This window comes from Dipodomys merriami, unplaced genomic scaffold (assembly GCF_024711535.1).
Source record: "Dipodomys merriami isolate MVZ:Mamm:240054 unplaced genomic scaffold, mDipMer1.0.p SCAF_11, whole genome shotgun sequence".
NCBI classification, from domain to species: domain Eukaryota; kingdom Metazoa; phylum Chordata; class Mammalia; order Rodentia; family Heteromyidae; genus Dipodomys; species Dipodomys merriami.
This window is the reverse complement of record NW_027202382.1, coordinates 26271282-26296351: the sequence shown is the minus strand read 5'-3', so window position 1 is coordinate 26296351 and position 25070 is coordinate 26271282. Positions and strand designations below refer to the sequence as shown.

At 42.9% G+C, this 25070-nt stretch overlaps 1 protein-coding gene across 5 annotated transcripts in view; it reads left to right on the top strand.

Annotated features, from left to right (window-relative positions):
• Epb41l4b (erythrocyte membrane protein band 4.1 like 4B) overlaps positions 1-25070 on the top strand; it is a 138381-nt gene that overhangs the window by 44504 nt on the left and 68807 nt on the right. For all 5 annotated transcript variants that reach the window (XM_070011321.1, XM_070011307.1, XM_070011314.1 and 2 more), the window contains exons 3-13: positions 5398-5440; positions 6918-6996; positions 8830-8874; positions 10727-10779; positions 16076-16196; positions 17285-17372; positions 17530-17618; positions 17925-17994; positions 18076-18245; positions 20579-20688; positions 22936-22966. In XM_070011321.1, the coding sequence (XP_069867422.1) occupies positions 5398-5440; positions 6918-6996; positions 8830-8874; positions 10727-10779; positions 16076-16196; positions 17285-17372; positions 17530-17618; positions 17925-17994; positions 18076-18245; positions 20579-20688; positions 22936-22966 (899 nt within the window). The remainder of the gene's footprint in view (positions 1-5397; positions 5441-6917; positions 6997-8829; positions 8875-10726; positions 10780-16075; positions 16197-17284; positions 17373-17529; positions 17619-17924; positions 17995-18075; positions 18246-20578; positions 20689-22935; positions 22967-25070) is intronic.

The window sequence follows — 25070 nt, the reverse complement described above, 5'->3', positions numbered from 1 at the left end:
AACAGTGTGGTCAGTCTTCTCACAGGGTGTCCAGGCCCCTGTGAGCCAGAGGAAGGAGTGTATGAGTATCTTGGATAAAATGAACAAGGCACAAGAGGAAGGGTGAATGCTGATGTGATCCGCAGAGGGAGAGGAGCACTTGCCATGTGGAGGATGGGCAAGGACTGGGGAGGACAACAGTCCCACGACCAGGAGCCATCCCCTTCTCTCTGGGGCAGGTATTTTGAAGTGTGGATTTGGTCACCTTCCCAAGCTCCTTCCCAGCCCCAGTAGGGAGCTTTTGTATGGAAGTATATTTTGCAGCAAAGAATCTAGAAGAGACAATTTTTGTCTTTTGTCTCAAGATTTGTCATGTGCTTTGCAGCATAGAATCTGACAGTATGAGACTCAGAATGCATAGTGAGGTTAACACCCAGATGTGGTGGCTAGAGGCAGGGCTCTGTGGATGCTGAAGAGCCTCTATGCTCCTTGGGTTCATACTACTGATAACTTGGAAGGTCACATTTACTACCTGAGCAGTGCCTGGCTATTTCACATGCAGTTGTAAGAAGAAAAGGGATATAGGGGATGTAGTTCAGGTAGAGTGCTTATCTAGCATATGCAAGGCCCTGGGTTCAATCCTTGGTGCCGTGGGGTAAAATAACCTCTCAATACAGGTAGAGGGGGAATAGAATGTAAATGCTAGATTTGGTATTTGTGTTTCAGCTGAAGAGAATCAGACAAAGCCTCTTCTGTTTATCCATCTGTTGAGTGGTTCTGTAGTTTCTCTGGATTTCAGTTGAACCTTCAGACAATGTATTAGGAGACTCAGGAATAGGGGCTGTGCTCATGGCTAGACACTGATGAGTAGCAGAACTGGGACTTGAACTCTGATCCTCTACTTCCTTCAGTAGTAGAACAGAGGGTTAACACTTGGGCTCAGGAAGTAGCCCAGGTCTCCCGCAGCACATCTTTGAATGCTGGCAGTAGAAGGCCAATGAATGTTTTCCTGCTCATGTGCTAAATGGAAAGCTAATAAAGGGGGTTCTGTAGTTGATTTAGACAAATCCACAAGGATACCTCAGATAGTTGCTATGAGGAGGAACCTTTCCAGCCAGTGGAGATGGTGTTTCAAACCTATTTAAGGTGTAGAAACCTTGACCAACAGATCCTGATGGAGTTTGAATACTGCTGACCCTCTTTTTAGAAATTTATATTTAAGTGCTGGGAAGGTGGCTCAGTGGTAGAGCGCTTGCCTTGCATGCATGAGGCCCTGGGTTCGATTCCTCAGCACCACATAAGCAGAAAAAGCCAAAGTGGTGCTGTGGCTCAAGTGGTAGAGCACTAGCCTTGAGTTGAAGAGCTGAGGGACAGTGCCCAGGCCCAGAGTTCAGGCCCCATGACCAAACAAATATATATAATTTTAAGTAGCTATACAAAGGGGTTACCATTCAGTAACAGGCCAGTTTGTAAGTATAGTGCATCTTGATTGATTTTACCCCTTTCATCATTCTCCCCCATCCCTCCAAACCCTTCCTGCTCCTCAGAATATTCCTTCCTTTCCTTTTCCCTTCATCTAGTGATTGTAATTATCTCTTCAGTTTCCTACCAGCTCTAATGGAAATGAAAATCTATAGGTATTAGAAACCCCATTATGAATTCCCTCACTCAGGCTTAATGGCAAGGGCTCCAGGTAGGTTCAGACAAATGATTTTAGACCCTTTTTAACCTCTGGCGTTTCCAGGGCATTGTGGTCCAGTGCTTCCATGTGAGTTTTAGACCATTAAATCCTATAGCCAGCCTATGAATGTCATTTTCAAAACTAACGTACTGTCAGGACAGATGGGTTTTTCCAGGGCCTTCTCATACATCTTGATTTATGGCAAGGGTTTTGCCAGGTGGACCTGGATAACAAATTCAGATCAGAAATTACCTTGCCTAACACCCACTAGAGTACGAGTGAAATGTCTTGCCATTTGAACTTAGAAATGCATCTGTCTGTCTGCAGTGACTGGTTTAATGGTCTGTTGAGAGGACTACAGCCATTCACCTTAGCCTTTACTGACAGGCAGCCTGACTATATTTAGCTAGGGACACCGGTGAACATCCCTGACAGGTCCTGCTGCTGCTGAAGGCAGTGTTCAAAGCTGCTCAGGGAATACAACTTACTAAATGTCACATTGGGCTTTTATTGCCTCCAGTACTCAAGTCACAAGGGGGGTCTTGTGGGATAAAATATGAGTTATCAGACCCCCAGTAAGCTCCTGCAGCTGTTGAGAAAGTCCAGGGCATTTTGAGTTGGTTGGATATATGATACAGTTTTATTATCTTTCATGTTAGGATTGTGACTGGATTTCTTATGGTCTTTGCTGTAGCCAATAGAAACAGATCTGAAAACCCCCAAGAGTCAAGGGACTTTCAAAATAATGAAGCTATTTCTCATTCCCTGCTCAGATTAGCAAGTCCAACTTTTCATAGGCCTTCATCCTGGCAAGTCCTGCTTCAGGCAGAAAAGATGGAGCCCAGCCTGGCAGCATGAGGAAGCTCCATTAGTCGTGTAGCCCCAGGCCAAATCAAGTCTGCTGCCCTGCCTGTAGGAGCATCTGGTCAGAGCATCTGGCAACATATGCCTGTGTGAACCCTAGCCACAGACATTTGACCATTTCACCTCTTGCTGTGGCCCATAAACCCTGAAATTGCATGAAGTTTTATAGAACTCAGTAGTCCCATTTTCAGAGGGGTTATGGATGACTGGTGATTTTCAGGGCTTCTTCCTGGGTAGAAAAGGATGTTAAAGACCTCTATATTAAATATGAAGCCAGTCACACCGGAAGCACTGATTCTTCCAGACTCTTTAATGGATTTTGATGCACAGCCAGGGTGGAAAACCTAGGCCAAGGAAGCTACACAAGTTGAACTTGGTTGGAGATGAGAATGTGACACAGTACAGAGTGAGGAAAGGTGGACTTAAACTCAAATCTCTTCAGAATAATGGTAAGGACTTGAGAAAAGAGATAAGCTTCTTTAAGCTCCTTAGACTAGGAGGCTGGTTGCAGAGAGAACTTTCTATGCATGGGTGAATTTAAGGACAGACTTAGTCATAGCCATTAGCATGGTATTTGACATGGGAGTAAATATGCTAACACCCAGTCTGTAAAGCTCTCCCAGGCCTACGTTACAGGATTTGCAGCTTGGTTGAGGGCAATAGTGATATTTAATTCTTAGGGTACAAACTCAGTCAAAGCCTACATGACAGCAAATGATGAATAAATATGAAAGTGACAGCCCAACTCATTCACCCTCACAAATAATAACTTCCTTAAAATAAACATGTTATCAGAATAGCTGGGCTTAGTGATGTATAACCTGTAATCCCAGAACTTGGGAGGCTGACACTGGAGGATCTCAAGTTCAAGACCAGCTGGGGCTAAATAATGAGACCTTGTTTAAAACAAAAGAAAAAGTTATACATAAAAGCAAAAACAAAAAGGAAATGACCTTCTTTAGCTGATAGTAAGCATAGCCTTACCATCCAGAAATAACCCTTACAAATCTTTCTGAACATATCTTGATAGAAAACAATAATTTTCCATTAATGGGATCCTGCCTGCTTTTTCTCCTCCTCTGATATTGGACTATGGCTCTTTCTTGTCACATCAATAAGTATGGGCCTACATCTGTTTAAAATAGTATTTCATTATATGGATGAGCCATTTTAAAATCTCTTTGTTGATGGGCATTCAGGTCATCTTCAATCAAAGCTATTAACAATGAGATAAAGCACCCTGCACATGTGCCTTTGAGATAGGCACCCTGCAGTGGTGATCTGCTGCTTTTATTACACTGGCCTAGCCTGGAGTGGAGGTGACAAAAGCCCAGGGTCCCATCCTACTGCCACAAGCTTATTGTATTATAATTCATCTGTTATTTGCTTTTGTTTCCTCATCTCCCCCCACTCTCCCACATAATCATCATGGGCTCTGTGGTTAGGTGTGGAGTACACTGTGCTCATTTGGCCCCACCCTTTCTCATTATTAGTGTGTGCAGAGTTTAGATTGCTTCTGAAAAATCCCTGGCAATCAGCAGAACAGCCTCTGGTTGGGAACAGCTGGTGAGAAACCCACTCAGGCTGTGCCATTCCAACTGTTTTTCTAACGGTGAAGTTCCAGCATGCATTGGGGTTTATTTATTGTGATGGGCAATGTCTCTAACTTGCCTCCCTTAAAAAAAAATCATACTTAACATTTATTTATCTCCTAATCTAATAAAGGCCTGCTGAGGACCACATTGTGTGCCTGTCACAGGACACACAGTAAAGAGAAGGCACAGACTCTGGCCACACAGGGGCTCATAGTACACCCAGTCCCTGACTTGCGATGGTCTCATTTTATGATGGTTTATAAATGATAGATGTTCAGTAGAAACTGTACTTTGAATTTTCAGTTTTGATCTTTTTGGGCTAGTGATACTCGATAACAATCTAGAGATTCTTCAGCTCCTGGGCTATGGCAGCTAGCCTTAGTTCCCACCTAGGTCACTACGCAGTCACAAGGATAAATAGCCAGCACTCTACCATGTGCTTATGGCTAAGCAAGGATGGGCAAGGTTAGGTGTGTTACATGTGTTTTCAACGTATGATTGATGAAAAAAATTTTTTTTCTCCTCCATCTCTCCCAGCTCCACCCACCCCCTCAATTTTTCTAGTTTCATTTTTACATATGTAAACTTATGATAGGTTTATCTGGACTTAGCCCTGTGGTAACTCCAGGAACATCTGTATGATGTTCCTAAATGTTGCTTTCTGTAGAAGTCAGGCTGTCAAGCCTCCTCAGAACTTTGGCATTCTAAAGAAACTTTTATTTAAGGGAAATGATTTTATAATCTCCTTAGTTGAAATGCCTACATTGACCACAGCAAAATCATGTCGGGCAGATCCTTGCCTGCTTTCCATCCAAATGTGGGTCATTTTCTTGGCAGAAGAATAAAGGGACCATGAATTTGCTTTATAATTTCAGAGTTAGTGTGTCAGAATGACAAAATTTGATGTAAGATGAGGGAGTCTGGACATTCTAGCTTATACTTTTTGCTAGATTAATGGAGACTTGGAATTAATTGGGGAAGGTCAGCTGTCATGTGAGGAGCTCAGGGGTTGGCAGTGGCTCTCTTGACTTGAAGGGACTTCACAGCCTTGGTAAGGGATTTTAAGTGCTTTGGGGACCCCATCTCAGAAATGTGCTTATATACATAGATGAGGATTTTTAATATGGGAACAAGCAGTTTGAAGATCCCCAGTGAAGAACTCATGACCTGATCCAGTCCCTGGATTTAGCAGGTAGAATTACCGAGGCTTGTGACAGAAGATAACCATAGGCTCTTACTATCCTGATACTCCTAAAGAAGCATTTTTCTTTCTTTCAGCACTGGCTGGATCATTCCAAACCTATAAAGAAGCAGATGAAAAGTAAGTAAAGAGAGTCTAGTCTACTCATTTATTTCTTTTATCTAAGTAAACTCCTTTGCCAAGGTTTTAGAGTTTTATGTTTTCACTAGAACTTGAAAGTATTTTTTAAAATAGACTCAACCTTAAGTGGTTGATTTTTAATTTCTTAATGCTGGCCAAAAGTTAGTGTTTTAATTTTTACTGTTTTTAGAAGATATTAAAAATCCAACTATGCTCTCATTTGAAATTCAACACATCTGGGCTGGGAAGGTGGCTAAGTGGTAGAGCGCTTGCCTTGCATGCATGAGGCCCTGGGTTCGATTCCTCAGCACCACATAAACAGAAGAAAAAAAACCGGAAGTGGCGCTGTGGCTCAAGTGGAAGAGTGCTAGCCTTGAGCTGAAGAGCTGAAGGACAGCACCCAGGCCCAGAGTTCAGGCCCCACGACCGGACCGCCCCCCCCCCAAAAGAAGTTCAACACATCTGCCAATAAGATTTACATATACTCTTTGCTTCCAAATAATTTACAAAGTAGACTCAGACAGTAAGAAAGGAATGGGGTTCTTCAATGGTCTGGTCCTATTCACTCCTTTAAACAAGTGTGTAATCCCATTTTTCTAATGCTGTTTATGCTTGGGTTATAAATAATACATTCTCTTAGAAGTATATTAAGGCTAGATGCTGGTGGCTCATGCCTAATACATACATACATACACACATATTCATTTCTAACTACTCAGGAGGCTGAGATCTGAGGATCATAGTTCAAGCCCAACCTAGACAAGAAAGTTTGTGCAACTTTTATCTCCAACTAATAAGCAAAAAGCTGGGAATAGAGGTGTGATTCAAGTATGGTGGAGCACCAGCCTTATGAGAAAAAGCTAAGCAAGAGAGAGAGCCCCCTCAAAAAAAATACTAGCTCAATACCAGTACACACACATACCCTTATCTGTCTCTGTCTCTCTCTTTCTTTTTCTTCCTCCTGCTCTCTCTCTCTCTCTCTCTCTCTCTCTCTCTCTCTCTCTCTCTCTCTCTCTCTCTCTCTCTCTCTCTCTCTCTCTCTCTGACATACATCACACACACACACACACACACACACACACACAAGTATATTAAGGAATTGTAGCTTTAGGCAGCAAATCACTTTGCTATTTATGTACACTTTCCTTTAGCCCATCTCATACTTCATAAAATGTAGGTATCAATTTAGAGTATCTTGGAATCAGAGGGGAAAGTATACGGTAAATGCCAGCTCTTAGTTAATCATCTGTCAGAATTAAGTTCCCAGGTAAGCCATCTTAGTCAACAACAACAACAACAACAAAAAGCACATTTTCATTTCTAAGCTAGCATGAAGAGACTGTACTAACTTTGCAAGTTATGTCTTGCAAATGGATCAGTGGCTATGCTATAGATTTAATGTGTTTTTCCTTTTGTCCATTCTGTGATCTTCAAACTGGGGGAAAAAATCTTCAACTTTCCTTCTCTTTATGTTTAGTTGGACCTGCATATGCTTTGCACTTTCGAGTTAAATATTATTCTTCAGAACCGAACAACCTTCGAGAAGAGTTTACAAGGTAGGACATAACACACACACACACACATACACACACACACACACACACACACACTTCCTCAAAGCACTTGGCTTATATAAGATATATGAGTTTTCTACATCATGGATTTTTGCTACTCTTTCTCACATGGTCTATGTTTCAGAGGAAGGATAACTATCATTCTTTCTGTGTTTCTTACTCTCTTGTAAATCCAAATCTTTGCTTGGTTTTTCTTAGGAAATAGAATTTAGATTTATTTTCTTGTTCGGTTTCTATTTTCTTGGAAGTTGGGTAAATTGGTTGGTTGTTCTGTGTTCTGTGTTCTATTTTGTCTCAGTTGTAATAATGAAAAACAGAGATCTTGGTGCAGAATTGCTATCTTACTTTTATAAGAGGTGGTAGAACATCCCCCTAATTGTTGTAGTAGAAGGTATCCCCTTTATAGACAAACCACACTAGTTACAACAAAGTTATTAAAATACTGTTATTTTGCTTTCCAGCCCCACTGCAGTTCTTTTTTTTTCTTTTTGCACCAATACTGGGGCTTGAACTTGGGGACTAGCACTCTATTACATCAGTCACAGCTCCACTTCTGTATTTGTTTGTTGCTTAATTGGAGATAAGAATCACACACTTTTCTGCCCAGGCTGGCTTCAAACTGTGATCCTCAGATCTCAGCTTCCTTAGTAGGATTACAGATGTGAGCTGCAAGTGCCTAACCCCCACTGAATAATTTTATGTTGTTCTGTATTTTTTGTCTCTTGGATTTCAGAAATAATGTACAAGAAAAAGAGAACTTTAAATAGCATTTCTTCTGTCCACATCAGCGTTGTGTGACATTTGATTTGTACACACAGGTCAGTGTCCTACGTTTCAGAAGTGGAGTTCAATTATTCCAGTGTTCCTCTTCAGGAACATGCTGCTTCTAGCTGTCACCAAAGCCAATGGTTTTTAAGATGGATTATGTGAATCAGAAACACCTGGGAAGCTTTTGAACAAGTCAAATTCCTGGGGGCCACTCTTGCATGTGGGATTAGCTCTAGGCATGGAGTAAAGTGTGGGCAGTTTGGTTCGTACAAAGCACTGTAAGTGGTGCCCACATCCTCCTGCTAATAAAACTTGAAGTGAAGGCATTTGTTTGTTTATTTATAAGTAAACCCTGCTTGTGCCATTTGCTGCCTTTTTCTGTTTGTTTTTTTAATAACTCCTATAGCCTATAACAATCCCTTTTCAGGATTTTCTTGTGTGTGTGTGTGTGTGTATGTGTGTGTGTGTGTGTGTGTGTGTGTGTGCTTTGTGTGTACACAGGTACATTTATATTATTGGATACTTCTTTTACAAAAAGGAAAATAAAGAAAAGGAAAAAGGACAAGAGTCTACAGTTAGACTGTACCAGGAAGAAAAGCTTCAAGCTGTTGCTGGCAGACTCCAGTCAGCTATAAACTTTTTGATAGGATTCTGAAATCTGCCAGGGAGAATTGGCTGAGGGCAAATGTAGTGGTTCTACCCTGCACATTTTCTCGGATACATTGCATGCTTCTGTGCTAAGATCTGTGTATCTGATCTGTCTGGCTTGCTTCTCAAACACTAGAGGGGTCATAGAGGCTGTCATTGGACCACTCGGTGTTCCTTATTCCATCCTACAAGTATCTCGGGAACTCCCTAGGTATACTTACCTGCCTAGCAAGGCCTAAGAGGAGGTACTTCACTCATGTTCTCATTTGCTTTGGACTCCCTTTTGACAATGCAGAATTCTAGACTGTGTGCAGAGTGGTCCTTTTTTGGGAAGTTTGGGATTGGAGGTGGTTGGGAAAAGGGTTTAACCCTCTGTTGACTTTTGTATATGTTTGTCAGGTACCTGTTTGTTTTACAACTCAGGCATGACATTCTTTCTGGAAAGTAAGTATGTTTTTGTTCTAACTCTTAACCCAACATAGATCATAGTTTACATCAAAACAATTCACTGTTTTAACTCTTTTACCCTTGTTCCCTTTTCAAAATTCAAAAAAAAAGTGCACCAGGCATTGTAAAGTGAGTCTTTATACTTGTATCACTGTCATTATCATTCTATTTTAAATGATTATTATATGGCTTGAAGCATTTCCAAGAGCATTTAATATCTTAAGTGATGTGTATTGGGGAATAATTCTCTCCCTGATCACATCACTGCCCCATTCATAATGGCTTTTGTTGTATTTGCAAGCAAGATGCATTATTAGTATGTATACACGTACAAGTATTTGGACAGTCCAAAAGTCTCATTCATCACCATCTATATTGGAGGAATGTAAAGGGGCTATGTTCTGACTCTGCTAGAAAGAGGTTTAGCTATCATCTCATTTCCTTTCCCTTCTGAAAAATGGTTTTTTAGACTTCTGTCTACAAACAGTGATTATTGAGCACGAGAAGCAGTATCACCAAAGTGGTTGATTTTTTTTGCATGCAACATTAATTTATTTTAAAGATAGAGATTTCAGCAGTCTTTGTAGCTTTTACGATTGCATCATTTTCCAGCATAGGTATTAAGTATTTTGTTACGTGGAGAAGAAAGGCTATATCAAGTCTAAGAAGTAATACCTGATGCTATTGTCAAGAATGCATTCTGATTTTGAATGTAATCTGAAGAAAACTTAAAATGTAATTTCCGAATTTGCAAACTCTCAATAGAGTTATGTGCAACAATAATTTCAGTAGAATAATGCTCTCTAGAATGAGTGGATTGTACAGTGTATACATTTGCCCTATTCAGCCATGCAATACAGACCTTTGGTTGGTGTGTGTATTATGAGTGTGTGTATTTTTATCTTTCCATAATGTGCTCCTCATATGAAAGGCCTTGTAACTGTAGAAATTGTCTTCAGATTGGAAAAAATACTAATGGCAATACTTTGCATTTGTACAGCACTTTGCAGTTTATGTCCACTTCCTCATGATTTGCTATACTTCAAAGCAGAATGGCATAGTAGGCCCAGCACTGCCTGTTATCAGCTAGATGACCTTGGGCAAGACCCCTGAATACTCTCTGCCTCATTTGTGAAGTGGGAGATTGGGGGACATTGGCCACACCCTCCTGAGGGGTCTACAGACTCCAGGCACTGACCAAATTGGATAATACATCCTAAAGGCTTTGGAACTCTGAAGTGCTATACCAGTGCATGTCATTATTATTTTTCTGCCTTTGGAACTTTAAGTATGAATGAGATCACTAGATTTGTAGTAGTACTCCCCTGTGCTATGCCTCAGTTACACTTACTACAATGCTGAGTGCATCCAGCTGCCCTGGTGGTGTTAGACCTTGTGTCTATGTGTTTATTTTTAACACGATGACCTTGTTTCAAGAAAGATTTTAGGCAGCTTGAAAAGATGCATGTACTGTCTCAAGATAAAATAAATTTTTTACAAGTTTTAAAACAAGGCAAAGGGATGCCTTTTCATTCTGTTTTGGAAATTTCTCTTCTTGCCAAATTCAGTTAAAAAAACAGCCACATGGTTGACAGAAAGTGTATTTATATTGAATCATTTTGCTATATAATGAAAACTGACTTTGGAAATTTATAGTGTAAGTCAGTTTGCATGCATCCTTTAATGTAGGCCATTAAATGTGTAGATCAAAAATTTGAACCACTAAAAACCAAGTCATTGTTTAGCTATCCCTATCTTTTAAAGAATGATTTTTATGGACACTTTGAAATCTCAGGAATATGTGGCCTCAGATTGAGAAGTACTTTCTTTTCTTCTTTATTTTTTCAAGATTGAAGTGCCCCTATGAAACAGCTGTGGAACTAGCTGCTCTCTGTCTGCAAGGTACATTCTCATGCTCAGCAGTAATTTGTGTTTTAAAGACATTGTTTTAATTTCAACAAGTGTGTATGTGCTGAGGTTCAAGCTCCATGCTCTCTTTGGGCACAGGATAGAAATAAATAGAATAATGGTTTCTATGCCCAGCAGCTTGTGATCGAGTGAAGAAAAGCAGATTCAGATGCAGTTCCTCCAGCAGTGAAGACAAAGGTGCCTTGGAAGAGGCAGGTCTGGGTTGGAGGGAGGAAGGCAGGCTGCAGAGAAGAAACTTAATCAAGGAACCGAGGCACAAAACAAATATGCAGAGCAGGGATGGAGGGTAGTTCAATGGTAGAGAGAATTTTCTTAGTCTGCATAAGGTTTTGGGTTCAATACCTAATATCTCAAAACAACAGCAAAACCACACATAGTTCAGAGAAGTAGCAACAGTTGAATGGCAAGTGTCACAGAGTAAAGTTTGGGAAACTAGATAGGTGAATGGCTTCAGGCCCTATTGGAAGGTATGAACTTCTTGTAGTCATCAACAGTGCCTTTGTTGGCTCTTGAAGACGCAGAATGCATATTTGGAAAAGCCAACCTGACAGTAAAGGGAAAAGAGGCTGGCACACGTGTAGCAAGTGTAGGAATTGGTGAAGGGTGCTGCTGTAATAGAGGTAATAGGAAACAGCAGGGCAAATGATCATGCACATGCCAAATCAGTGCAGGGAGCAGAACTTGAGTGTTGAGGTTTGGGTGTGAGAGACAAGTCAGAGATGACTCAGGCTGCTTGTGAGGGTGGATGATGACAAGGGAGAGAGATTAAGAGAGTTGGGCTCTGGTGCAGAATCACCGTGTGGTCCTCTGAGCTGAGAGGTGTCAAATGGCAGCCACTTCTCTGGTGTGTATGAGAATGGTTCATCCCAAAGTCAGGTTACAAGCAGTGCTGTTGGGGTCACCAGGCTATGGGTGGGAACTGAGTGGCAAGAGGTTTGCCTGCAGGATTGTCCATGGTGCCTGTTCATCCATAGAGACTCCAGTAGGATCATCACTTAAAATGCATAAGGATCTTTGATTGGAGTCTCCTGCATTAATTAAGAGAATTCTAATGTGTAGCTGCATATACAAGAGATTTCATTAGCATGCAGATAGACATATGTTGTAGATTCACTTAGCTTCTATTGGTTTATGAATTAGGATGTAATCATTTACAAGTTGCACTTGTAAATATCATGAGATTTAGCTTCTCACGTTTGTATTTCACCAACTTTTAAAATGATGAGCTGGGGTGTTTTTTGTTTTGTTTTTTTTAATGACAAAATTGGTACACACTAACATAGGAGGATCATGACATTAAAATGGGGCAAATCAAAGGAAAGGAGTGATCACTGTCCTGCAAGCAGTTTCTATTTATGAGTTTTCAATGGATTTTTTGAGAACTGTAGATCTGATTAGAGTTACATACAATTTTTTTTGTTGTTGTTGGTCATGAAGCTTGAACTCTGGGCCTGAGCGCTGTCCCTCAGCTCTTCAGCTCAAGGCTAGCACTCTACTACTTGAGCTACAGCGCCATTTCTGGTTTTCTTGTTTATTAGATATAACAGTTTCACGGACTTTCTTGCCCGGGCTGGCTTTGAACCGTGATCCTCAGATCTCAGCCTCCTGAATAGCTAGGATTACAAGTGTGAACCACCAGTGCCGGGCTACATAAAATTTTTTGAATACTTTTTTTTATCTTGGCGCTTTTAGTAAATGTACACTCATAAAGATGGCTTTGTATGCGTGTGCCTACATTCAGGCCTGAACTCAGGGTTTAAGGCACCATCCCTTAGCTTGTTTGCTCAAGTCTCTCACTCTATCACTTGAGTCACAGCTCTACTTCTGACTTTTTTGTGGTTAATCAGAGATAAAAGTTTTATGGGCTTTTCCTGCCCAGGCTGGCTTCTAACTACAATCCTCAGATCTCAGCTTCCTGAGTAGCTAGAATTACTGGCATGAGCCACCAGCACCCAGCCTTAAATGGCTTTGTGGGGGGGGGTGAGGGGGAGGATGCTGGTACAGGGGCTTGAGCTTGAGGCCTGATGCTGTTCCTGAGTTTTTTTGCTCAAGGCTAGTGCTCTACCACTTGAGCCAAAGCTCTACTTTTGGTCTTTTGGTGGTTAACTGGATATAAGAGCCATGACTTTTTCTGCCTAAGCTGACTTTGAACTGTAATCCTCAGATTCCAGCCTCCTGAGTAGCTAGGATTACAGGTATGAGCCACCAGTGCCCGGCATCAAAGATGGCCTTTAACAGCTACATGATACTCCTGTTTCTGAATACTTTATTCCTCATTGAGTATCCTTTATGCCCTGTTATCTACCACTTGGGCTTGCTGTATTATAGATGATCAATAAATGCAATGAAGGAATGTGGCTGGAGATACACTAAGGGACCTTGGCTAAATACAGTGCTTAGTGCTTCCTACCCATATATGGCAGGCCATACTCATCTGTGGCAGACCTTGTGGTAAACACCTGCACCTGCAGAGCTGAGGACAAGGCAGCAGCCTTTCCTGTGACCAGGTACAGATTTTCTCAGTGTAGCTGGAGGCCTTCATCCACCCTGGAGCTCCAGAGATGCTGGAGTCCTTGCCACTATTACGCTTAGCAGCCTTCAGGAGATGTCAGGGTTTTCAGTATAATAAAAGCACCCATGTCAGGCCTGGGGCCATTAGTCACTGGAAAGGTTTTCTCCTAAGGCCATTGGAACAATATTGCAAGCTTGTTATGCTGAATGATTAGAGGGTGACACGCACACATCACTACACTCCTGCTCCCTGCGTGATGGAGGGCCAAACCACACTTATAACATCCAGCTCTAGTTGAACTGTGTGTCTTGCCAAGATTAGAGCAGCTGAGAACAAGGTCAGCTGTCTGTTGGCCTTTCTTGGATAAATTAGTCATTTGAGTTAGAACTCTATCATTAGTGTAATTTAATATGTAATCAATATGTCAGGTACAAATAAAAAGACTTTGAAGACTTAAGCATAGACAGGAAGAAACCTTGTCACATTGTCCCTCCATGTTTCCTCCCACCCATCTCCTGGGTCAGTGCTCCAGCCTGCTCTCTGCCTCAGCCCAGCTGACCTGCTTGCTCTGGGCACTGAAAATCACTGGAGCAGCTCTGTGGTGTGAATAAAATGAAGAGTTGTGCTTTTTCCCCATGCTTGGGCTTTGAAGATATGTCTTGCTGTGGATATCCTTGAGTTAATGGTGCTTCCTGAGTTGTGATACAGTGGCCCAGCATGGAGGCTGTGCTCTTTGGGAAATACTTTTGTGGTACATTTGAAAATTCATTCAAGCAAAAGGGGGAAAGGAAAAAGGGAGGAGGAAGAATGAAAGTGAGTTGTCATATGTCATGTGGTCTCATTTCATCCTCATACCAAGATAGGGAGCAGAAAGATCCAGAGTGGTTAAGGTACTTGCCTACAGTCACACAGATAGCATATAGTATAGGTGGGATTCAAGCTGGCCTGTGTCTGAGCTGTTCACAACATCCCTCCACAGCCTCCCAGGAGCTGGAGGTTTGCTTCAGAGCGGGTGGGCTAGTCAAGTGTAAGGTCCTTCCCACAGATTCTTGGAAGGCAGAGTAGTGTCTCTGGATCACTGGGGCTTGTTTCAGTACAGTACAGGTGAAATTGATTCTGGCCCTTTACCCAATGTGAATACAACTGTCCTTGCTTTGCTTGATGATGAAAGTGGTCTGGTTAATCCTGCTCATCCAGATATACCACTGAACACAAGAATCTGAGACCTCCCTTAGTCTCACTTAGTGGGTATAGGGGTTCATATTATGAACCCTCTAGCCTTTTCTAGTTCCAAACTGACCCACTTGGTAGCCTCTAGTCTGGAGAAACCAGACCTAGTTTTTCTGGACAGACACTTTTTTTCCCGAGTGTCTTCATTTTTTCCTTTACTAGGCCAATGTAAGCCTTGACATAGACTCTAAGTGTGCAGATGAGGGTCCACAGCCAAGTGGGGAGGTACTCACAGTGCCCCATCATTACACAAGCGGCTCACTGTCTCCCTGGATTAGATTTTACTGTTGCAATCAAATGCATAGACAAGGACTTTTTTCCCCCTTTGAGACAATGTCTCACTATGTAGCCTAGGCCTCCAGAATGCTGGTGTTACATGCATGTATTTCCATGCCTATTACAAAGACATTTTATCCACTTTGGCAAGCTAACTGGAGCCCTTTTTTTCCTTGAACAATGGGCTGTGAGATGGGGACTCTCAGAAGACGTGTGCTGGCTGGGTTTACCTTAATGGAGGAATATAGTCAGCTGCCACTCTCTGCCGGCAGGCAGGCAGGCAGACATGGTCTGGTGTGGACTCGATGTGTGAAGCAATGATTCTCCAAAAGATGCTTCCCAGGTTGTCCACATCAGCATTGCTGGAGGATTTTGTTAGAAATGCATAGTCTGGCCTCATTCTATATCTGAATCAGAAACTCTGTGTAGAGTCCAGGTCGTGGTGGGAAGGAGGGGGTGTCCATGCTGCAGATCTTTACAAGGACTACACCTTGTAAACCAGTTGTTAGAGGAAATTGGAAAATTTGTTTTCATTCTGGGGTGTTCAGAAGTGGAGTGTGGAGAACAGATTTTTTTTCACTCATACCCTGCAGGGCTGGGGCCACCTGTGTCCTCAGGTAATCCATTCTGTGGGCAACTTAGCAAGACTAGGCAGCACATTTCAGGCTTTGTGCTGGGCTGGTCCTTATCACTGCTTTCCTTCTGCACAGCTGTGTCCCTCCCAGGCTCTGCCTGACATTCCGCAGTCTCTCCTGCAGCCTGCTCACCCCGCCTCTCTCCTCTTCTCTCCCTCCCTCCCTCCTCCCATCCTGCATGTACCAAATTCTTGGTCCAGCCTCCCCAGTACTGCAGACCCTGAAGCATTGCTGACCCAGACTTTAATGAGGCCCGTATAGTGGGTGTTTCTGGGCAGATCCTCATTCCCTGCAATTGCCTTTTATTTCAAATCCCCACTTCTCAGGGGAATGTAATCAGGGCCTCCCTGGCTGGGAGGAGAAACAGCAGGGAGGAAGAACAGTAGTAGCTAAGATGATGGTGTGCCACCTGACAGGAAGGGCATTAGAATGGTGGTTGGGGATTCTGAGCAAATAGATGGCTACCAGTGAGAGTACAGTCTTCCTGAAAGGAGAGTGGTAGAGTACTCAAGGGGTACCTGTGTTTTATAATCATGCAAAATGCCTTTGGACTCAGTGACAGCAATAACCATAAGTGTTCTGTGTCTCCTGTTTTTCTCCCTTTTATGAACTGCAGCGGAGCTTGGGGAGTGCGAGCTTCCAGAACACACACCAGAGCTTGTGTCTGAGTTTCGGTTCATTCCAAATCAGACAGAAGCGATGGAATTTGATATCTTCCAAAGATGGAAAGAGTGCAGGTACCTTGATGCAACTGTCTCACCTTCTGACATATTTATTTTGTCCTATGTGTTTGTTGAGCTCCTGTCTACCATAGAACTCTCAGCTGATGACTAAAACAGTTTCTCTAATAGTAACTTGTCTTGTTTGCCTCTCTTCTGTTTACCCACACCTAACTTCACAGGACAGGTCACTGTCAAAATTCAGGGACAGCAGGGAATAATACATCAAATTGCTTTCAAGCTTTGTGTATAAGGAATATATGAAGCATCAGTAGCTTTCAGAGTTAGATTCCACTCTTATCCACAAGTCGTCTCTCTTATCTAAAATCTGAAAAAGGCTGAAATCATAAACACTGCTGGTCCCAAACATTTTGGAAAAGGGGGACCCCCGTTGTGTAGAAACATAAGTTGAGGCCATATACTATATGGCATTATATTCCAGGAAATGTGGGCATCACACCAAAAAACAAACAAACAAACAAAAACCCAGCCATGTTATTTATCTCTACGGGTACCTCCTATGGCCACCATCCCTGACGCAACACTTTTGCCCCAGGGTCGACTGCCTCTCTCTTAGTTTCCTAGGGGTCACCTTTTCTCTTTCCTCTCCCCAAATACCATCTACTCCTCGCCCAGACCCAGAAATTGGTGTGGCCTTTGACTATCCCTCAGTTTTTTTGAAGAAGGACCAATGATTTTTTTTTAAATGGAGTTCAGTTTAAAATGGAGACAGAACATGAGTTACTGTCTAATATTGAAACAAGAAACAAGTGTGTGGAGACAGAGTTGTTCCAACAACTTCACAAACACACAAGCTTCTTCCTTCCCACAGGGCAAAGTCTGTTGGGTCTTTCCAGCCTTTTCCTTCGTATTTTTGTATACTTGTCTATACATAAAAGCACCAGCTTATTTTCTTAAATGATTCTACTATAGACACTGTTATGGGATTGTCCCATTCAATTACCAGTGTGTTCCTGGAAATCTTTTCCTGGTACTTCTCTTTGTTGTAATTGCTGCATGACCTTCCCTAGTGTGTATGGTCTGCCCCTCAAACTCCTGTGGTGTATTCATCCCAGTTTACCTGTGTTTCCATTGGTCTTTCTAAGGGGAAAGAGCCCTGCCCAGGCGGAACTCTCCTATCTGAATAAAGCGAAGTGGCTGGAAATGTATGGGGTAGACATGCACGTTGTCAGGGTAAGAACTGTGTACATTTGAGTGATTTCCTTTTGCTGTTACTGAACAATATGTAGTGGGCCAACAAAGTAACTTGTGGTGAGGAAATTGTTTTTGCATTCTGCTCTGTGACGACCTGTTGGAACCCTCTACCGATTGTCACTTCGTTTGTTTGTAGGGAAGAGATGGCTGTGAATATTCTCTTGGACTGACCCCGACAGGCATATTAATCTTTGAAGGAGCTAACAAAATAGGCTTATTCTTTTGGTAATTTAGTTTTGTCTAATATTAAAAATGTCTTTTCCTATTTTGTGGTGGAAATCTATGTGATGGATGATTACTGAGGGGTATTGGCGACACCCAGATTCATCTTAAAAATCTCACCATCCTTTTGTTTGTGGGTGTTTGGCAATTGCCCTTACACTTCTGGATAATCACATTTAAATGAATGAGTGATTCTTTTTTTTTTCTTAGCCAATCTAAGCTTTAAAAAAAAATGTAGAAAGGAAACTGCTGTTTGATGTGTGGTTTTACTGCAGATTATGCTTTTTAAAGTGCTTTCTCTCTGACCAGGCCTAAGATTACCAAAATGGATTTTAAAAAGAGCAAACTAACACTCGTGGTGGTGGAGGACGATGATCAGGTAGGTCTTGCTACCATTTCTCTTCTTTTCTGTGAATAACCCTACATCCATGTGACATATTTCCACTTTGCTTCCTTCCAGGGTCGTGAGCAGGAGCACACCTTTGTGTTCCGGTTGGACAGCGCCCGTACCTGCAAGCACCTGTGGAAGTGTGCAGTAGAGCATCATGCTTTCTTCCGCCTGCGCACACCCGGGAATGGCAAGTCCAACAGATCTGACTTCATCCGGCTGGGCTCCCGCTTCCGGTTTAGGTGGGTGGCTACTTGTTTTTTGAATGGAGGGATGGGTTTGAATCTCAAGATTTGAGTCTCCTCCTCACTCACACACATACACACACCCCTCAACTTCTTTCTTTAGAGTCTGACTTAGAGGAGACACAAGTTTTTATGGCCTTCATATCCTCTTTGACAAAATGGAACTAATACACATTAAGGGTCTCTTATCTGAACTGCTTGGGACCCAAAGAAGTGTTAACAGATTTCAGAGTCCTTTGGATTTTGGAATACTTGATATTTGATACTGCAAATTTCTAATGATTGGGCTCCAAAAGTCTTGGGTTGGGAAACAGACTTTGTAATTTTGAATTAAGGATGCCCAGCCTATAACAGCACAATTGTTACTAGCTGACATGTAGCTAGAGTTATGCTATCTAATACATGCGTATTTATTGAGTTTTAAGATGTAGTCCCTTGGTCTCTCTTTGGCCACATTTCAAGTATTCAGTAGCCAGCCACATGAGGCTAGTGGCTACCTACTAAGCAGGTAAGACATAGGACATAGCATTAGAGTAGCACATACAACCAGTAAGGAATAGTACAGGGGTGGAGATTCAATCCCAGACTGTCTGACTCTTGTATTTCTTTTTCTGTTGTTGTTGTATTATTGAGACAGGCTCTCACTATGTATCCTAGACTGGCCTTAAACTCTCCATCTTCCTTTTTTCCTACTTCCCAAGTGCTGGTATGATAAGCATGTGCCACAATACCCAGCTTTGGTTCTTATATATCTAACTACTACCTATATCTCCTTTTCTATCCCAATGTCAGGAAATTTGGTAATGATTAAGAATGACAGCAGGTGTGTATGTGTTCTGTCTATCTGTCCCAGGGTAGTCTCAGTAAATATTTCAACCTGAAAGTAACCCTAAAGAAATAATAAGCTTATTCTGATACAGTTTTGTTTGTGAATCTAAGACCCAGGTCTCTTAGGTACAGGCAAATTCCTTGGGTATTTGTTAAAACTCAGATGTGTGGCTTCATCCAATGCTCTGGTCATCAATGTCTGTGAGTGTACACATGCATGTGTAAACTGTGACAATATGCATTTTATATGCACATATACAGGTCTGAGAATCTTGATTACAAGATACAGAACTTCACTTGGTTTCATAACCTCTACCCACACATGGCATGTCCCTGAACTCTTTTTAAAATGCCAAGAGACGGGCTCATTTCAGATTTCATCTACTGTGCTAGGAAATGGCTGTGCACTCTGCTTAAAGAAATATTTTGTTTGAATATATTTTTAAATGTACCAAGGACGGGGGAAAAAGTACCAAGTCTTTTCTAAGGAAGAATTAAAATCACAGGGCTGGGGATGGAAATGTTAGTGCCACAGAGGTTTAAGAAGCTATTCATGATCGGCTGATGTCCCTGCCAGCTAGAAAAGAGGAGAAGACAGTAGGGGTGATTGCAAAAGCAGGCTTTGCTTTCCAGGGGCAAAATGTCCTTGGTTTTGGCTTTGACCTAGTCTCTGCTGCTCTTTAAGGAGAAGTGTAAAAGGAAGGGGGTGTAGAGATAAGATTGCCTCTTAGACGCAGGGGAAGGTAGAAAATGGCTCCTTTCCTTCTGATAAAGTAAGCATGCCTGGATTGGCACAGTGATGAATAGATCAGCAAAGAACAGTATCCCTACCCAGGTATGGTGACTCATACTTGTAAGCCCTAAGTTTGAAGCTCACCTGGGTAAAGTTAGCATAACAGTATCTCAAAAATCAAACAAGACCAAAAGAAAAATACAAATAGAATGGCTGAGAAAAGTGTTAGAATATTTGCCTACCATGTGCAAGGTCCTGGGCTTAATCCCCAGTACTGCAAAAATAAATAAGTAAAAAAGAGCAGTGTCCAACCTGTCGTCAGAGCTGGATGTCAGTCACAGTGGCTGAGTCCCAGAGTCCCAGCAAGCCTGGGTGAAGTAAATAATGTTTCTCTTGGCATAGCAAAGTAATCCAGGGTTTAGTTAAGGGGCCATTGGTAACAGCCTCAAAGATGGGTTAAGTGTCTCTACGCACTGTGCTCCATGAAAGGATATTTGTGTGCTAATCCATGTTCTAGTTAAGTGTTCCAAGTACTTGGACCTGCTTGGATTTGTGAGGCTGAGTGGCTGGTACTTAAATTGCAGGTTTTACTCTTCAGTGGAAATCCTTATCCCTGTTTGGCAAAGATTTTATTTCCAAACAGAAACCTTAAACTTAATGTCCAAGCTAAGTTGAAATGTACACAGCCTTTGAAAATAAAAATTCCCAATAGGTATGATGTGCTGAGATTCTGATATTGGTAACATGCAATTAAATATTTCCTTCCCAGCGGGCGGACAGAATATCAAGCTACACATGGCGCCAGACTGCGAAGGACCAGCACCTTTGAGAGGAAGCCTAGCAAACGTTACCCATCCCGGAGACATTCCACGTTCAAAGGTTGTGTGTTGATCAAGCAGCGTGTGAAGGAGCTTGTGCAGTTCACTAATTTGTCATCCAGAGGCAATCTTGTGATGGGGCTTAGGCCTCTTCTCCTATCCCCCAGTTGTTAATCTTCTTTTGGATGTTTTGTCTGCTTTTCCCCTCATCCACCACTCTTTTCCTATGCCTCTTTGCTTTTTGTGAACCTGGGGAACCTCAGCAATACTATAAATGAACACCTTCTTCTGTAACCCTTTCCACCATTTTGGTAGGGACATTCTCTCATGCTTATCTAGAATTCTGACCACATAAGAGTAGAGCCAGGCTCATGCCTGTAATCCTACTCAGGAGGCTGAGCCTGCGCAGACAATTCCAAGCCAATTAAATGTGCATGAACATGAAGAGATTTGGCTCAGGTCTCCCCAGTCAGCCCAGACATACCCATCCTTGAATGTAGCCTTGTGGAGGACTAATACCCTTCCCACTACTTGGATTCTCCTGAAATGTATCTGTCCCTCACTGCAGTGACTCATATCTAAGTGAGGCCTGGAACTAGGGCATGCTCAGTGAAGGAGCAAATCAAACTCAGCTCATTTCTGTGTAAACCCAGCCTTCACATCCCATCCCATTGCTCTTTTTTCTCCACATTGAATGGCTCCTCCATTCAGCACATCCAGGTTAGCACTAAACTGTTGCCCTTTTATAGCACTGCTCTGCACATAGTCCTCCACAGCCCTCCTGTCCTTTCCTTGTGACCATTCTATATGTTTTTTCTTGCATAGCTCAGGACTTAATGGGTCTCTGTGGAACCTAGTTCCTCTATTTGTGCCTTCCTAGAGTCTTTAACCTTTGTCCCCTCATTCCCTTCCTTTATAAACTAGCAGCACAGTAGTGTGGCATCCAGAAAGTCTTAGTCATTCTTAACTGCTTTAGTGGAAGAAAAATACCCAGAGCCCAGAAAACATGGCCCCACTGTCAAAAAAGGCTAGAGGATAGGAGCAAGTCCACAAAAGGGGGATGGACGATGAGCCATTACAGCGATTATAGAGCGCACTGGCAAGAACAAGAGCTTTCTCTAGTCTGAGGACTATTAACCTCCCATAAGCAAGATCGTGCTTCTGTGTATGTAGTCCAGTAGATTGTAGACATCCAGATACAGTTATGTATAGGGAATAATATTTCAAACATAAAAGGCATCCTGTCCCTACCAGGAGGAAGGAGCTGTCCCACAGGGGATGGGCAACCTATAGCCTGACTCCACCAGATGGCTTGAGTGTTTCTAGACTTCTGGTCAGAACCAGGAGTTATAGAAACTCCCTCTTGCTCCTTCCTGTTCTCTAGCCCCTTTTTCTCCTCCCTCATTGTATATTAACTTTTTTTTCTACCTAGAGGTCTACCATCTTTTAATGAAGCTTTTAAAGATTTTTCCTACCTTACCCTTTTTAAACAAAATAAAGGTTGGAGATGTACTGTATAGACAACTTGCATTGCAGATCCAAGGCTGTGGACTCTATCCCCAGCACTACTGAAAAAAAGGAGAAGAAAATTAAATTTGAAAATGGAGGTAGATGAGCCTGGTGCTGTTGTTTCATGCCTATAATCCTAGCTACTCAGGAAATGGAGAGCTGAGGATCAAGGTTTAGAGACAGACAAATCTGAGAGACTCCTATCTCTAATTAACCAGCAAAAAGCTGGAAGTGGAGCTGTGGCTCCAATGGTGGAGTGCCAGCCTTGAGCAGAAGAACTAAGCAAGACTGAGTGGCCTTGAGTTGAAACCCCAGTACTGGCACCATCACTGCACCCCCACACACTCCCTACCCTACCCCTGCAAAAAAAAAAATAGAGGTAGATGAAGAAGCACCATCTCTTCCTCTGCCCTCTTAAAAATGTCTGGCCCAAATTCTTCAGCATAGACTGCTGGTATTTCATCCTTTATCACCTTAAACTATTTTTACTTCTCCTTACTTCTCATCTTCATCTCAAGACCATGAGATCCTGGAGAACAGTGGCTCTCTCTCTTGTGGTTACATCCCAGCATGTCTGCATTCCAGCCTGCCCCACCTGGGCAGAGCATTGGAGGGATCAACAGTGAGGGATGAACAGAAGAAGGCATGGTTCACAGCCTTAGGAAAGCAGCGGCCACTGTGCAGATCTGCCTGGGCTGAGGGGGAAGATTATTCCGTGATCAGAGAAGTCCCTTCTCAATCTGCATGGTGAAAATTATCAAGTTTCCTAGGTAGCGACTTTCTGTTTTTTCCTTTACAGCAAGCAACCCAGTGATAGCTGCTCAGCTCTGGTAAGTACTTCTCCCACCTCCCAGACACTGGAGTATAGCTCTCCTCTCATTATTGTTTATTTGCTATGTTGATTTTTTCCTTAATACAATTAAGTCAGAGTGACTCACCTGAGAAATTTGTTTTTCCTTTTTCTGCTGCCTGACTACACTATCCTCCTTTCAATACCTTTCAATAAGTACACAACAGAATGTTCCAAGGCAGCTTGTTTTGCTGGGAGACACAGTTGCTCTGGTTGAGTAGTATAGTGCTTTGTTGTAAGGCAACAGGAGGATGTTAGATGCTAGGCAGTGTGCCTAGCATGCCTGTACTACTGGCATGGCAGGCAGTAGTGCGAAGAGAGGCAGGCTCTTGAGCAAGGGGTCCTGAGCACTTGCTGGTTTTCCCATTCACCCATAGAGCCGCTAGAATTCCTGTAGGAAAAGAACTTACCTCAAGACAGAAAAATCTCCTGCCCAGGACTCAGCAAATGCTCTCTAAAGGGTCAGAGAAGAAATATTTTGGGCTCTGGGCTGTGACGTCTCTTTTGTGACTATTCATTCAGCAGCTGTGGACAATATGTAAATGAAGGCGCATAGCTGTGTTCTAATAAAATCTTCATCACAAATACAAGGAGCCACATTTGGCCCATGGTTTTGCCTGTGCATTGATATCATCTGTGAGCTCTGAAACAGCCCCCGATCCCCCTAACTCCCTGCTGGCCAAGCCAGGCCCTGGGTAAAGAGAATCACCTGTACTCAGGTGTGGGCCCAGGCACCATTCTTCAGAGCTCCCTAGGTGAGTCTAGTTGCGAGCCACTTATCTGCCTGGTGTCTCTCCTCTCTCTCCCACTGAAACAGCTGTGCTTCCTAGTTGAGTTTGGGTGGCCGGGTGGATAACTGTCCTGTGAGAGGACTAGACTCCAATTGTTGGGCCCTTGGTCTGAACTCCAGGCCCAGCCCTCAAAGCTGCCAAGGAGGGTAGCCATTGAGATGGGCCCAGCTAGGCTGTGCTACTCACTCAGCCAGGACAGCTGGCCAACAGGGCACATGGTAGGGCGGGCTGCCACTGCTCTGGCTAATGACCAGAGCCCTGGCAGAGGCCTCAGAGCCCTCTCTGCTGGCATCAGTTTTTGCTAACCCACCCTGAAGCCTTAGGCCTTCCCATTTCTTGGCCTCCTTTTTTCTCATTTGCAAATGAGGAGGTTGGAATAGATGACTGTTTTCCCAATATTTTTTAAACCTCAGAGTTTCACACCTATACACACCTCTGACACACACACACACACACACACACACACACACACACACAGCCTGACAAAAGCTCAACAGACAAAAGCCAAGCTACTCTGGAGGAAGCCACAAGGGTCATGGGCTCCTCTGGTTCCACCACCTCCTCCAGGCAGCTCTGAAGTACCTTCACAAACCCCAGGTGTGGAGAGCAGAATCAGTCCCTCCAGCCATACAGCTGCGAATTCAGCCTTTGCCTCTGGCTCTGAGCTGTGCCAGCAGTGCTACTGTGCCTCTCCTCTGGATTCAACTCTGCATGTGGACTCTCCAACCTCCTAGCCCCCACCTGGTTGTTGTAGGTCTGTGGCTATGCCCTGTGTCTAGGATCCTTAAGCTACAGCCTTTCTTCACCTGTCAGGTGTCTTGCTTTTAATTCTCAGGACTGTAAGCTATAACATTTCTTACTTTTGCTCTCTAAGATGATTGTTTTGTTTGTTTTTTCCTGATAAAATGACTTTTTCCTTTAGCATCTAGTGGAGATTATATATTGGGAATGAAAACAAACTTTAAAACAAAAAAACTCCCACCGGAAAAAAAAAAAAGCCCCAGTAAATATACCCTTTAGGAACAAATGAGCTAATAACTGCTGCTTGCAGCTGTTGAATTGCTCTTTGTAACCTGTGGGATCCCAGGGTGAGGAGAATTGCTGTGGGAGCCATGGATGAAATTGTGCCCTGGGCCACAGAGATGCCACTAGAAAAACAGCACCTTGCAGAACACTTAACCTACCTGCTGAAATTCAGCCTAGGCAGCCTGGCCTTGAGCCTAGCTCCACTTACTAGCCGCCTCTGAAAACTGGAAGGTAGAGCCAGTTAGACCCTAGGTCAGACTCATACAA